Source organism: Canis lupus, chromosome 11 (assembly GCF_003254725.2).
Source record: "Canis lupus dingo isolate Sandy chromosome 11, ASM325472v2, whole genome shotgun sequence".
Taxonomy (NCBI): domain Eukaryota; kingdom Metazoa; phylum Chordata; class Mammalia; order Carnivora; family Canidae; genus Canis; species Canis lupus.
Window position 1 is genome coordinate 53,210,364 of NC_064253.1, and position 13,885 is coordinate 53,224,248.

A 13,885-nucleotide genomic window follows, 5' to 3' on the forward strand; every position below is an offset into this window, starting at 1 on the left:
TCCTGCATTGGGCTTCCCACAGGGAGCCTGCCTCTCCCTCTGCCTAGGTCTCTGCTTCTCTCTCTGTGTCTTTCATGAATTAATAAATGAAATCTTTTTTAAAAAATGCCCCTCCTGCCCCAGTAGACAGGCTTACCCAGTGTCCTCCCCTGTCCTGGTGTGTGGGAGGAACTGTACTCAGGTATCACCATTGAGTAACAGAATTTGGAGCCACCGGGCAGTGTTGTCCCCAGAAGGCTTTGCATGGAGACAGAAAAACATCTCGTTGTGTCAATGTTTGAAGTATTTCAGAAATTGTCCCTGCAGTGGCCTAAGCAGTGCTGATAATCGTCTGTGGGTTCAACATTTATTAATGTGTTACTCAGGGAGACGGCAGGATGGAGTGGGGGCCAGGGATCCAGATGACCAGAGCACCAGCTCTGCCTGGCCTCGCTAGTGACTTGCTGGGTGAACCCAAACTGGACATGTTACCTCTCCAGGCCTGTGTCTGTTTCCTATCTGGGCCCTGAGTGGGGCAGAAAGGGATTCAGATCAAACTGGTGGAAAAGAGAGTGCCAGACAGGGTTTTTTGTCCTCTGGTGCTCCTAGGCCTGGGCCCTTCCCCACCCTGGTCTTATCCTAGCTAGGTCTTCTGTATCTGCATTTCTTTTTCTTTTTTTTTTTTAAGAGTTTATTTATTTATTCATGAGAGACACAGAAAGAGAGGCAGAGACAAAGGCAGAGGGAGAAGCAGGCTCCCTGCAGGGAACCTGATGTGGGACTTGATCCCAGGACCCCGGGATCATGACCTGAGCCAAGGGCTGACACTTAACCACTGAGCCACCCAGGCATCTGCATTCCTGACCAACTGCCAACTTCAGGGCAGGGTGTGGGTCTCCTTGGCTATGTTACCATTTGTCAGACACGCACTCTGTGTGTTACATGCTGTGGTAACACATAGGACTATACGCAGTCCATCCTTTCAACAAACCATGATGCAGGCACTACTACTCTCCCCATTCCACAGATGAGCAAACTGAGGCACACAGAATTAAAGCCTTGTGGTTAGTGGGTGGAAGAGCCGGGATTTAGGCCCATGCCCACTGGCTCTGGAGCTCCTCACCTCTCCTCTCTACCACCTCAGTGCTTGATGGGCACCTAACACAGCTCAGGGCCCGTGCCAACATTGCTGGTTTAATCATCACAATAATCCTGAAACGTAAGTGCTCTTTACCCCTTTTTTGTAGCTGAAGAACTGAGGCTTAGAGAGGTGATACGAGGAGTGCCTGTGTGGCTCAGTTGGTTAAGTGTCTGCCTTCTGCTCAGGACATGATCCTAGAGTCCTGGGTGAGCCCAGCACTGGCTCCCTGCTCAGTGAGGAGCCTGCTTCTACGGCTACCCTGCTTGTGGGCATGCTCTTTCTCTCTCTCTCAAATAAATAAATTCTTTTTTTTAAGAGAAAGAAAGAAAGAAAGAAAGAAAGAAAGAAAGAAAGAGAGAGAGAGAGAGAGAGAGAGAGAGAGAAAGAAAGAAAGAAAGAAAGAAAGAAAGAAAGAAAGAAAGAAAGAAAGAAAGAAAATGAACTAAGAGGACACAGTTTATAAGTGGCAGAGCTGAGATTCAGACCCAGGTATGTCTGCCTGCAAACCCCAGGTGGGATACCACGTGGCCTATCCAGCACCTTGGCCCTGGCCCTAGGCATGGCCTGCCTCCGGCCGGTCAGCAGCTGTCCAGCATGCCAAATGGCCCACAGCCAATTAAACTTCCCCTCACAATTGTGGGTCTCATATGGGGGAATTGCACCAGATATTAAAGAGGCCATGTCTGGATTCAGACTGCCCTGGTCCAGCCTCCTAAGTATAAAAGGCAGAGGCCCGGCTCAGAGCGCAGTCTGTGACCAAAGGCCCCTGCCTGGAAAACAGGGTGGTCGTAATGGACCAGACCTAGCGAGGACGATTAGGGTGCTGGGACCTGGGAATTAGGATGATTCCCAACCGCATCCCCCTTCTCCAGACACAGACACACTAGGACAGCTATAAGCATCCCGACAGACGTACACACACACACACACACAGACACACCTCTCCCGGATGCCCCAACTCCAACTCCTGACACACCTACCAGTCCCTGAGCCTCTGTGCAGTGAGTGCTCAGAGGGAGACCCAGAGGGGCCAAGGGCCAAGGCCGCTCAGAACAAGTCGCATTCCCTGAGGGCTTGATCATGCGCACACAGCCTTAGGAGGAGCACTTAGGAGCTCGTTACACCCGCAGAAAATCTCACTGTCACTGCCGCTCCCTGAACACACACGGTCACCGGCCCCCTCTGCCCGCCCCCCAACTCCTCCTCCACGGCTCCGGCTCCCTACGCCCCTCCCCACGCGCCCCCCCACCCCGCCCCCAAGCCCCACCCCGTCCCCAGCCCTGCCCCTCCCTAGCCCCGCCCACCAGCCCCAGCCCCGCCCCTTCATTCCCAGCCCCGCCCACCCAGCCCAGCCCCGCCCCCCCAGCGCCGGCCCCGCCCCTCCCGAGGCCCCGCCCCGCGCCAGGTCGCGTCCCGCTTCCGCCTGGCGGTCCGGGTCAGTGTCCCGCGGCTGCAAGGTGGATGAGGCCAGTGAGACTCATGAAGGTGTTCGTCACCCGCAGGATCCCCCCCGAGGGCCGGGCCGCGCTCGCCCGGGCTGCGGAGTAAGAGCCCCGCGCACGCCGCACGCCGCACGCCGCGTCCCCGGGCCGGGCCGGGCGGGGTGGTGTCGGGGAGGGGGCTGCGCAGCCCGGGGTGACTCAGCGTCCCCGGCGGCCCGGGCGGGCCGGGGGCGGCCTCCTTACGCCCCGCTTGTTTCTGGTGGGGAGGACGCGGGGCGGGGGGCGGGGCTGGGGCCCGAGGGAGCCGGAGCCGGAGCCTGCGCCTGCGTCTTGGCCGCTCTCGCCGACCTGGCCGGCCCGGGCGGTCGCGGAGTTCCGGGAGGAGGCTGGAAGGTAGTTCTCCGCGGCCGAGCCTCGTGCAGGCTGTGCGGGGACGCGGGGGCCGCCGCTCCCCTGCACGCGCAGCGCGGGTGAAGGGAAAGCCCTGGGGAGGGGGGAGGCCGCCTGTGACGCAAGGTCCTGGCTGTTCGTCCTTTACCCTAGAGGGCACTTTTGTCAGGGTCAGGGACCTTCGCTGTCGCTGACCTGGTCGCTTTGGACAGTTGGCAGGGACCTTTCGTCACCCTTAGATTGACGACTGCATGCCAGCTTTTCAGGTGCTTCGAATACATAAACTCATGGCGACACTGTGAAGTCGGGACCAGAAGTCCCATGTTACAGATGAGAAAACTGGGAGGGGTTAAGTGCCTTGCCCAGAGTCAGAGCTGTGGTGTGCAGGGCTGGGGTTGGAACTCAGTTCTGGCAGACTGCAGTGTGAGCGGGGGGTCACACGGTCCCGGCTGCCCACGACAGGCCGGGAGAAGGTGGGACCCAGTCTCAGAAACCTGTGCCCTGTGAAAGTGAGATTGTGTGTTTCGTTGAGTGCAACAAACCTTGGCTGAGGACCTGTGGGGTTCCAAGCACCGAGGAGGGAGGGGGAAGGCAGAGGCAAGAACCACGGTTCTGGCCCTAGCTCACTAGCTCACGCAGCTCTAGCTGAGTGCAGCGGGGAAGGCGGATGAAAGGTAGCCTGCGCCAGGCACCTGGTCGGCCAGGCGCTGCCCCAGGGTGTCCTGGGAGGTGCCGTCTGTGGTCCTGCGCGTCTTGCCCCACGTGCTGGCTGCGCTGAATTAAATGGCAAGGACTGGGAGGCTGGCAGCACCCTGGGAACACCTCCACTGCCCACGACCTGTGGTGGAAGCCCTGAGGCCACGAGCTGAGGCCCTGAAACTCCTCCACGTTGCATTGCTCCGGTCTTGTCCTTCCTGGCAGAGCGCAAGTAGGAGACTTTACTCTGCATGGACTCCCAGGACAGGGTATTTATTCAAGCCTCTTCTGGTGCAGGAACAGCCTACCTCAAGCCACACCCCCACCCCCACCCCTGTGCCCCCCTGGCCCTGAGGCCTCCTGTGAGGGTGATAAAGCTCTTCCTTGCTTTGACCTGAGAGCCGTCCCCGTGACTTGCTTTTAGTCTAGGTTCTTGTCAGCCCTTGGTGACCTCCACCCTGTGACAGCCCTTTACCCTCAGCCGGCCTCTTGGGACAGTTCTGCGGCCACCCATGCCTGACTCTGACTCCTCAGCCAGCCCCAGGGAGCATTTGGGAGCCTGGGGGTATCTGTGGAGCGCCCCTGCCTCTGAGTGTGGTCCTTCTTTGGTCTTCAGCTGTGAGGTGGAGCAGTGGGATTCAGACGAGCCAATCCCTGCCAAGGAGTTGGAGCGAGGTGTGGCCGGGGCCCACGGCCTCCTCTGCCTCCTCTCGGACCATGTGGACAAGAGGCTCCTGGACGCCGCAGGTGTGTGCCCTGGGCAGGTCTGGGGAGCATTCCAGGGGTGTCTTGGCCCTGTAGGGGCACACAGTCTGCTGCGGCTGGCTCCCCACACGGGTCCTCGGTAACCTCTCCAAGTTCTGAAGGCACTCGCTGCAGTACTAGGCCAGGGGGAGCGACTGTGTGCAGCGCCCTCTTGAATAGGCATTGCTTCTCTCCTGGCTGTGAACCCCTGGACAGAGGCCCTAGGGGGGCAAAGACTGTGGTGTGGAGGGAGTGGGTGTGAGGGCCCTCATCCAGCCCTGCCATGGCCTTGCTTTATGAACTTGAGAAAGGCCCTGTGCCTTCTGGGCTCATTTGTATCACACAGTAGGCCTATGTCAGTGCCAAGCACCCCAGGCACCCAGGATGTGTGAGCCCCAGCCCTGGGTCTCAGCCCTGGGCCAAGGTAGGTGTCACCCTACCCAACAAAAGGTTGTTTTGAGGAAGAGTTCAGACTTAGAGGCTACTAGATGGGGTCCTCATGAGTCAGTGCCGAGCCAATCCCTGCCCCAGGGGGAGGGTGTGAGAGGGTCTCGCCTCAGGGGTGTCCCCAGCAGGGCCCCAGGTGCGTTCAGAGGAGACAGAGGCTTCACTGGGGGAACAGTCCCATGGGTATGAGTGGAGGCCTTAGTGTCAGAGGCCCCACGGTGAACCCCTGCTCTGCCACTTGGCAGCTTGTGACTGGGGCCGGCCACTTGACATCCCTCAGCCACAGTGTCTGTACGTGGAGGAGTCAGTTGGATTGTCAAGTCTGTCAGGTAGGCGGTTCAGGATTTCAGCTAAGGAACAGAGATGTCAGCCTCTCCTCTTAGTCTAAGAAAATAATAATAAGCAGACAGCCCCACAATATCCACAGGGTTGCGGGTTTGAATTCCACTAGGAAAGATGCAAACAATGCTTTTTCTGCACAACAGGAGCCAATCTCAAAGTCATCAGCACAATGTCCGTGGGCGTTGACCATTTGGCTTTGGAGGAGATCAAGAAGCGGTAAAAGCAGCTAGCGCTCTGGAAAGGGCCTGGGGTGAGGGCTGACCCCCAGATTGGGAAAGGGAGCTAATATTTATTTGCTCATATCCCTGCCCCCTTCAGTGAGAAGGTGGGGGGCTGACCATTCAGTCCGTCCACGTGAGCGTGGGGCAGATACAGTAGGCCCCAAACTGTCAGAAACTGTGGGTAGCATCTGCAAGGTAGCCCCCTTTCCTGTTCAGCCTGGCGTTAGGCCTCACAACAACTCCTCGGAGTAGGAAAGGCTAGTATTACCTCCCTCTTTATTTTTTTTTTTAAAGATTTTATTTATTTATTCATGAGAAACACAGAGAGAAAGAGAGGCAGAGACAGAGGCAGAGGGGGAAGCAGGCTCCATGCAGGGAGCCCCACATGGGACTCGGTCCCCGGTCTCCAGGATCAGGCCCTGGACTGAAGGCAGCGCTAAACCGCTGGGCCCCCCGGGCCGTCCTGTTATCTCCCTCTCTAGATGAGGAGTTTTGGAAGGGTTGAATAGTTCTTCACCCCAGACTTTGGGTCCTGATCTTTCATTTTCGTGTCCTTCCCCAGGCGGGAGGGGAGCAAGCCAGGAAGGAGGGCTGGCCGTCCCTGAGTGCTTGCTTCCACCCTGGAGCTTCCTGGGGGGGGGGGGGGGGTGCAGAGAGGGAGAGCGGAGCAGCGTGGAGATGTCCCAGAGGTAGGAGTTGGTGAAGGTGCCCGCGGCCATGGTGCCACCAGGTCTTTGCTTCCTAGCGGCATCCGTGTGGGCTACACCCCAGATGTCCTGACCGACGCCACGGCAGAACTCGCCATGTCCCTGCTGCTCACCACCTGTCGCCGCTTGCCAGAGGCCATCGAGGAAGTGAGGAAGTGAGTGAACCCCTGACGGGAAGGCTGGCTTCCCCAGCAGCTGGTTCGGGGCCCAGAAGTGATCCCCTCCCCTGGTGTGCCCCGTCTAGTGAGCAGGGGCAGAATCTGTCACTACTCAGATCCGGGGCAGAGCTGAAGAGAAGGGTGGGGAATTGTGGTGCCGAGGAGAAACCATGAGAGAGGAGGATGGGAAGGGACAGAGCCATCCTGCCTGGTTGGCGAGTAGGGGCAGGAGTGGGGATCACAAGGAGTAGCGGGGGGACATCCTCTTGGGCACTTGGAGGAGACGGGTCCACCATCCGTGCTGGGGATGCAGAAATCCCAGGAGCTCTGGAAACTGAAGGTTGTTTCATGAATCTTTTGGTAGTAAAACCTGACTGGAAATAACAGGAGGCTCTTTATGATTTTTATTTTTCTCACTCCATGTGAATATTCCTGTTTTGCTGCCGATGTACCGATGCATTTGCCAACGGGTACCACCCTAGACGCTGCTGAGGGTGTTACATACAGTAGAGAACATGCACCAAACAGCCTTTCTGAAACCTGAAAATTGAAAAACCGGCCTGAGGGTTTCAGATCAGGGATTTGGGGCTGTGTGTCCATTATTGGAGAAGGCGGTCCAGCTGTGTGGGGCTGAGGCAGAGCCAGAGCCTGAGGGCTGACACCCTGCTGTCCCACTCACCCTCCTGTCAGGGGAGTCGGCACCCCCTGGGGAGTGGAGGCGGTTCAAGGCAGGCTCTGTCCCCGTCTGCCCGGGGCAGCAGGGTGGGCCTATGGCTTTACCTTGTGTTGCTTCCCTGGGGCCCTGAGAATACTGGCTTTGGAATCCCACACCCCAAGGTTGCAGCCTGCTGCCCCAACCTCTGCCCCGGCTGCATGACCTCAGGCAGGGCACCCTTTCTGGTCTCAGTTTCCCCACCTGCAAAACAGGGTGAAAACCTCTAAGGCCCCTTCCAGCCCTTGGATTCTGTGTCCCCCGTTTTTATTTTTTTTTTTAACGATTTATTTATTCATTCATGAGTGACACAGAGATAAAGAGAGGCAGAGACACAAGCAGAGGGAGAAGCAGGTTCCGCGCAGGGAGCCTGATGTGGGACTTGATCCTGGGATCAGGCCCTGAGCCACCCTGAGCCGAAGGCAGACGCTCAGCCACTGAGCTACCCAGGCGCCCTTCCCCTGGTGGTTTATTTTATTTTATTTTATTGAAAGATTTTATTTATTTATTTATTCACGAGAGACACAGAGAGAGAGGGAGAGAAGCAGGCTCCATGCAAGGAGCTTGGTGCGGAACTCAATCGCGGGACTCCAGGACCATGCCTTGAGCTGAAGGCAGGTGCCAAACCGCTAAGCCACCCAGGGATCCCTCCCCTGGTGGTTTCAAAGGAAGAGTCATTCCAGCCGCTTATCCACAGTGCTCAGTGGCTATGGGTGTAATTCGTGCTGCTGTCTGTCCTGGGACCCGGAGAGCACGGTCTTCTACCCCTTGGACCGCAGCCCCTGCCTGGGGGTTCTGGGTCTGAGAGTTTACAGAGAGCCATCTTTGCCTGGGGCTGGGGCTCTTACCTACCCTCCCCTACTCTCCCCACAGCGGTGGCTGGACCTCGTGGAAGCCCCTGTGGATGTGTGGCTATGGACTCACACAGAGCACCGTCGGCATCATCGGGCTGGGGCGCATAGGTGAGCCTCCCACCTTCCCACTGGCCTGGCCCAGTGACCCTGTTTTGCTTGAGTCTCTGGTGCCCTGTGTCTGGATGTTGACCATCCTTTGGAAAGAGTGGCCACAACTGGCTGTTCCCAGTGCACTCTGCGTGCAGGTGGGACATCGACTGAACAGACACAGCTTCATAAAACACAGGAAAAACAAAAAAAGAAATGAAATGAAAACAGGAGTTCCTTGAGAACTTGCTGGGTGACAGAAGCAAGTCAGGATTCTTTAGGGATACAGCTCCATACAGAACAGTTGGAAGCGATGATGGCTGGGTTGGGGCTTTTAGGAGGGGCTTCCTGTGGGACAGCTCGTGCTCCCCTGCTAGAAGGCATTTGACTCGTAAAGCTTTTTTTTTAACATTTTATTTATTTATTCATGAGGGACACACAGAGAGAGTCAGAGACACAGGGAGAGGGAGAAGCAGGCTCCATGCAGGGAGCCGGATGTGGGACTCGATCCCGGATCCCAAGATCACACCCCGGGCGGAAGACAGACACTTAACCGCTGAGCCACCCCGGGCTCCCGATACGTAAAGCTTTAACTCAGGAACCAGAGGGTCCCGTGGGCAGAGCTTACCTGTGATTCTGCGGACGAGGCGGGGCTCTTCTTCCAGGGGGCGCTGCTTGGCTTGAGCTCCGCCAGGCAGCTGTCAGTGGTTCTCTGGCCCCTGCCTGGTCCAGAGGTGAGTGGGGAGGATGGAGAGTGTGGACAGTCTGGCCAGCTAGCAGTGCATCTCACCCCAGAGAGCTGCTTGGAGGAACCTACTGGCTTTGGGGCACGTTCTGATTCTGAAAATCCAGCAGCCCAAGCCTGCCTCTGTAGCAGCATGTGTGAAAATATCTTAAAGATTTGGGGCGAGTTGGCAGTTTGGCAATGCCACTGGAAAGTCAGAAGAGGTCTTTGGTGACCTAATAAAAGCAGAGGGTCCAGAAGGCAGCAGGGAAGGAGGCTGCTTGGTCAGACTGCTCCCGGAATGCCAGGTCCAGTTCTCAGGGATGGTTAGCAAATGGCCCTCAAGATGCCCAGGACCATGTGAGGACAGCACAAGCCAGTCACAGCCGCAGAGGAGCTGTGGTGCTGTCTCCAGATCTCTGAAGGGCTGTCACATGGCCCCCTAAGGGCAGTGTGGGCTGGCAGGGGGCAGCTTAAAGGGGCAGGGCCAGTTAAAGTCAGAAGTGTGCTGATGAAAGGACCCCCACCCTATCCCAGGGGCTCCCTGTCTGGAGCTGCTGGGTGCTGCTCCTGCTCTCTGAGGGGTTGGGGACGAGCCAGGACTCTCTTTGCCGCCAGGCCAGGCCATTGCTCGGCGTCTGAAGCCATTTGGCATCCAGAGATTTCTATACACGGGCCGCCAGCCCAGGCCTCAGGAAGCAGCAGAATTCCAGGCAGAGTTTGGTAAGTAAAACCTTGATTTCCACCGGAGCCCCATCTGTGCTCAGTTAAAGGGGTGTCTCTGTTTCAATAGCGGCAGCATTTTCGGGTGGAATGCAGGAGCTCTGGGTGCGTCTGCCTGCGGTGTCCCTTAGGTACCAGCTAATCAGCTGCCCTTGGATGCGGGGCCCAGCCAGGGAGCACGGAGACTTAACGCAGGCCACACAGTGGGCTCTTTAAGTGCCAGAAGAGCTCTCCAGGTCTCCTGCCTTTCAGAGTTCCTTGTCACCACTGCCTATGTCAGGGCAGAGCAGCAGGGATGGTGACAGGTGTAAGGAATTGCTGGGAACTTTCACTCTGTTTCCTTAATAAACTAGCGAGCACTGTCACCCAGCCTTGTGTCCAGTGGATCCAGGCCCCTGGCAGGGCACACGGCATCGTGAGCAGAGGGCAGCTGGATTTGAGCCATTCCTCACCCCCTTTGCACATTGGGCCGTGTAATAACCAGCCCCTGCCCCTCTGTGGCCTTAGTCTCCCCCTCTGTGAGACCAGGGGGTGGGGTAAATGAGGTAGGACCAGGATCCCACGAGTGGCTTTTGACCTTGTACAGTTGTCAGAGGTGCTCAGGTAGACATGAGGCCTTCGGGAAGCATCTTGGGAGTTTCCAGTTTGGCAGGAGGAGGCAAGGGTCTGGTCTCCCTCCTTTTGCTGTCTCCAGCCGGGGACTCAGCATCTCATGGAGCCCTGCCCTCCCCCAGTGTCCACCCCCAAGCTGGCCGCCGAGTCCGACTTCATCATCGTGGCCTGCTCCTTAACACCTGCAACCAAGGGGCTCTGCAACAAGGACTTCTTCCAGCAGATGAAAACCACGGCTGTGTTTATCAACATAAGCAGGTACACAGGGGCGGCCCAGGCTCCCTGGGGCACGAGCAAGCCGAGAGGGGCCGTCCCTGCTGCTGTGATCCAGGGCTTTCTTCCCCATGGCTTGTCCGTGAGCCCTCGGGCAGAGCTTAACCTGCAGAGACCAACCAGCCAGCTGGCTCCAGCTCAGAAGTACAGTAAAGGCCCCAAGAGAGGGCCCAGGCTGGGGGGGAAGGCTGTCAGAGCAGGTCTGGCATGTCAGGTTCCCCGCAGTACCCCGAGCCGTGCTGGTTCAGGGAGTGGAGGCCTGATAGCAGTGGGTTCCCAAGTAACCATGGGCAGCCCTGTTCTCCTCTACCGCAGAGCTGGATGTAACGATCTCAGCAGCACTTCAGAGCCCTTCAGACCGCCGGTACACCAAGCCTGGGTCTGTCTGGCTGTCTGAGTTAGTGACAGCTTGAACCTTTGTGCTTCAGGAAAGAAAGACCCAAACCCACGTTAGAGAAGCAGACCTTCCCTCTGCCACTCCAGTCCCTTTCTAAATGGTGCCCTGCTTAAATCCGTTTGGGGGCAAGTACAGGCCAAGGAAGGGATTTCATGGGGTCCCCCTCAGGTCTCTCCACTCTAGAGGCACTGTAATTATTAATGTTCGGCCGCAAGGGGGGTGACCTAGAGGGCGAGTGAGACGCCCAGGAGTGCAGGGCTGGCCCTGACGGCCGACACCGTCCCAGCTTCCGCCCTCCGAGCACCTGCATGGACCTGGGGCTGTGCAGGGCTGCACGGTTTCCTGCTTCACGAGCCTGACTCCGGGTTCAGCATGGAGGCTTGGGCCAGTTGTTTTTTTACTTCCGGGGCCCAGTCACAGGAGAGAGGGCTGCTCGCTCAGACACCATCGGGCATGTCCCCGTGTTAGACACGTGCCCGGCAGCGTGCTGCTGTGGGGGTTCTCAGCACGTTCTCTGGGGACACACCTGAATGGGGCTCCACATGAATGCAGGTCCCGGGCCCTGTTCCCACAGTAGCGGGTCAGTGGGCTTGTGCCCCCTGCAGCCTGGGAGTTGGGTGTATTCTCCGTCTTCCAGGGGAACGTGACACACTTGCCCAAGGTAACACAGCTTCAGGGTGGTAGGGCTGGGGCTTTCAGTGCCACCGCAGACTCACCATAAAGAAGCATCTTGTCAGACTTACTGCTTTAAAAGTCAGTGCCAAGGGTGCCCGGTCGGCGGGGAAATCCACCCTGTGGGTGGTTCTGCCCAAGAGAAGGCCTGGGTGGAGGGAGCTTCGGGGCCCCCATGGCACCGCTCTCATTCCCAGGGGAGATGTGGTAAACCAGGATGACCTGTACGAGGCCTTGGCTAGTGGGCAGATCGCAGCTGCTGGACTGGACGTGACGACCCCGGAACCGCTGCCTACAAACCACCCGCTCCTGACCCTGAAGAACTGTGGTAAGAATGGGGATTTTCTGACACCAAGTCCCACGGGGCTGCAGGAGTCAGGCGGTGTGGAGCTGATAGGTGCAAAGCTGCTGTGAGCAGTACCAGGCACAGAGGGACACAGCTGGGACCATACGTGTCTATGGTGAGTGACAATAGCTCACTGTAAACAAGGCAGGGGCCTCCTGAGCCCATGCATCAGGTCTGTGTCCCTGAAGGAGTGACGGGGGGGAGGGGGGTTGGTGGCAGGGGTGGATTTGTAAAACGAAGGGCTGGGCTGCATGTCTTCCATCCACAGGTAGTTGTCAGTAAAACCTGGTACCATAAACCCCCACTACCAGCTTCAGGGTGAGAAATTAAAGACGTGATTGTGATTCCGATATTTGGAACTTGCGCCAATTAGTCTGTTGGCTCCAAACCTCCCCTTGTACATTCTGCTTTGGGACGCAGGCCCTGGGACCCTGCACACCTGATTTCTGCCGGGCCTGCCAACTGCGGGGTGGCAGGACTTGGCCGCCCCCGCCCCCTCACATGTCTGTCTGTCTGTGTCCGTGGGCAGCAGCTGCTCCTCCTGGCAGCCGGTGAATCTAGTTTGCAGGCTTCCCGGCATCAACTTGGCCATCGTGCCTGCTCAGAGGCACTGCTGCAGAGGTCGGAGTTGCAGCTCCCAAGGGACCCTTCCTTCAGTCGTCTTGAGGTTTTTTTTTTTTTTTTTTTTTTTTAAGTCGTCTTGAGTTTTAACAGTGCTACCCTTTCTTCCTCTGTCCCCCAACCCAGGGAGGTAGATGTTTCTGGTGGTCGCTGTCTCTGACACCTTAGCACAGTGGTTCTTAAACTTGTGTGTCCGTCAGTCATCCGAAGGGGCTGGGCCAGGGGCCTCTGCACCAGTAGGTGTGGGGTGGGACCTGGAACCCTGCACCACTCACCTGCCCCCACACCGAGGCCACTTAGAAGCACTGCCTCGGTATTCGCTTCTCAGCCTCCCCAGTTACTTTGTACCTGGTTAACAGCTCTTTATATTCGGTTCTGTCCAGGTAGCTGGTGTGCTTTGTCTCTAGACTAATCCATCACTGTAGGGTCTGAGCCAGGCCCTGTCCTTTACGTGCATTCTGGGATGGAATCCCACAGAGAAGGTCCTTAGCTTCCTTCCACAGGGAAGGCTCCCGTTACTGTAGCCCTTGGAAACTCGATGGTCCCCACTGTCCACACCAGGCCAGAAGGAGGAACGCTGGCTGTCATGTCTGGGCTATTGCCCACAGCTGGGAAAACCATCCCATCCCTGCATGCCTGGCAGCTCAGCTCAGTGCCCCAGATACTGCTTTCAAGAGGCATTCTTTGGGGACAGTTGACCTCACTTGTTCTGCAGTGGGGCCGGATGGAGCTGGTCTGTCCACCATTTCGACTTGTAGCTATTTGTGTGCACCAGAAGCCCCCGGGACCCCACTTTGAGGGGCCCGGGTATGGATGATCAGCACTGAAACTCCTAAGCTGAATTGGCACCTGGTTTTACCATCTGCTTTCTGAAGGGCTATGTGTAGAGAGGCTCCAAGATCTCTCGTGGGCTCGACATCCTTGTACTTAGGATATGGATCTCTCGCCACCGTTGCATCTGGGTTTCAGTGACCCTCAGCCCCACAGGAGTGGAGCACATAAGGACAGTAGGCAAATCGAAGACAGAGGACAGGAAGGCAAATCAAAGAATGCTAAGGCAGGTTCTCTTCATTATTCTTACTGGCAACCCTAGTCAGGAAAACAGGGCCCACTTTGAGGCTCTTGAAACACCCTTCCCCCAAAAACAACAACAAAAAAACACCCTCACCTCCCTCTTCCTCCCTTTTCCAGTGATCCTGCCCCACATTGGCAGCGCCACCTATGGAACCCGAAACACCATGTCCTTATTGGCAGCTAACAACTTGCTGGCTGGCCTGAGGGGGGAGCCGATGCCCAGTGAACTCAAGCTGTAGCCAGACAGGAGCTGCTGAGGGTCAGGAGGCCCACAGAGCCCTCGGAGTCTGTCAGGGAGCACGGGCTTGATTTGGACCCACCGGATGGGAGCCAAGGAAAAAAAGTCTCTGTTCTGATCCTACAGAAAGAAGACTGGTGCTGATACAGGGGCTTGCCGCATTTGTGGTTGGAAATACCTGAGCCAAAAGTATGTGATACTATTAAATATCTTCCTGAGAGACTGTGTGGGCCTGTAACTAGGAGAAGTTAACAGGGGCATCTGGTGACCTGAGGGTTCTGTTCC

The 13,885-nt window shown here is 57.2% G+C and overlaps 1 protein-coding gene across 1 annotated transcript; it reads left to right on the forward strand.

Annotated features, from left to right (window-relative positions):
- The first annotated feature begins 2,502 nt into the window (after positions 1-2,502).
- On the forward strand, positions 2,503-13,820 carry GRHPR (glyoxylate and hydroxypyruvate reductase). The gene is made up of 9 exons (XM_025432997.3): positions 2,503-2,664; positions 4,265-4,395; positions 5,325-5,397; positions 6,148-6,264; positions 7,853-7,941; positions 9,263-9,367; positions 10,102-10,237; positions 11,519-11,649; positions 13,480-13,820. Exons 1-9 carry the CDS (start codon positions 2,582-2,584, stop codon positions 13,599-13,601), a joined length of 987 nt encoding a protein of 328 aa, XP_025288782.1. The 5' UTR covers positions 2,503-2,581; the 3' UTR covers positions 13,602-13,820.
- Positions 13,821-13,885: the final 65 nt, after the last annotated feature.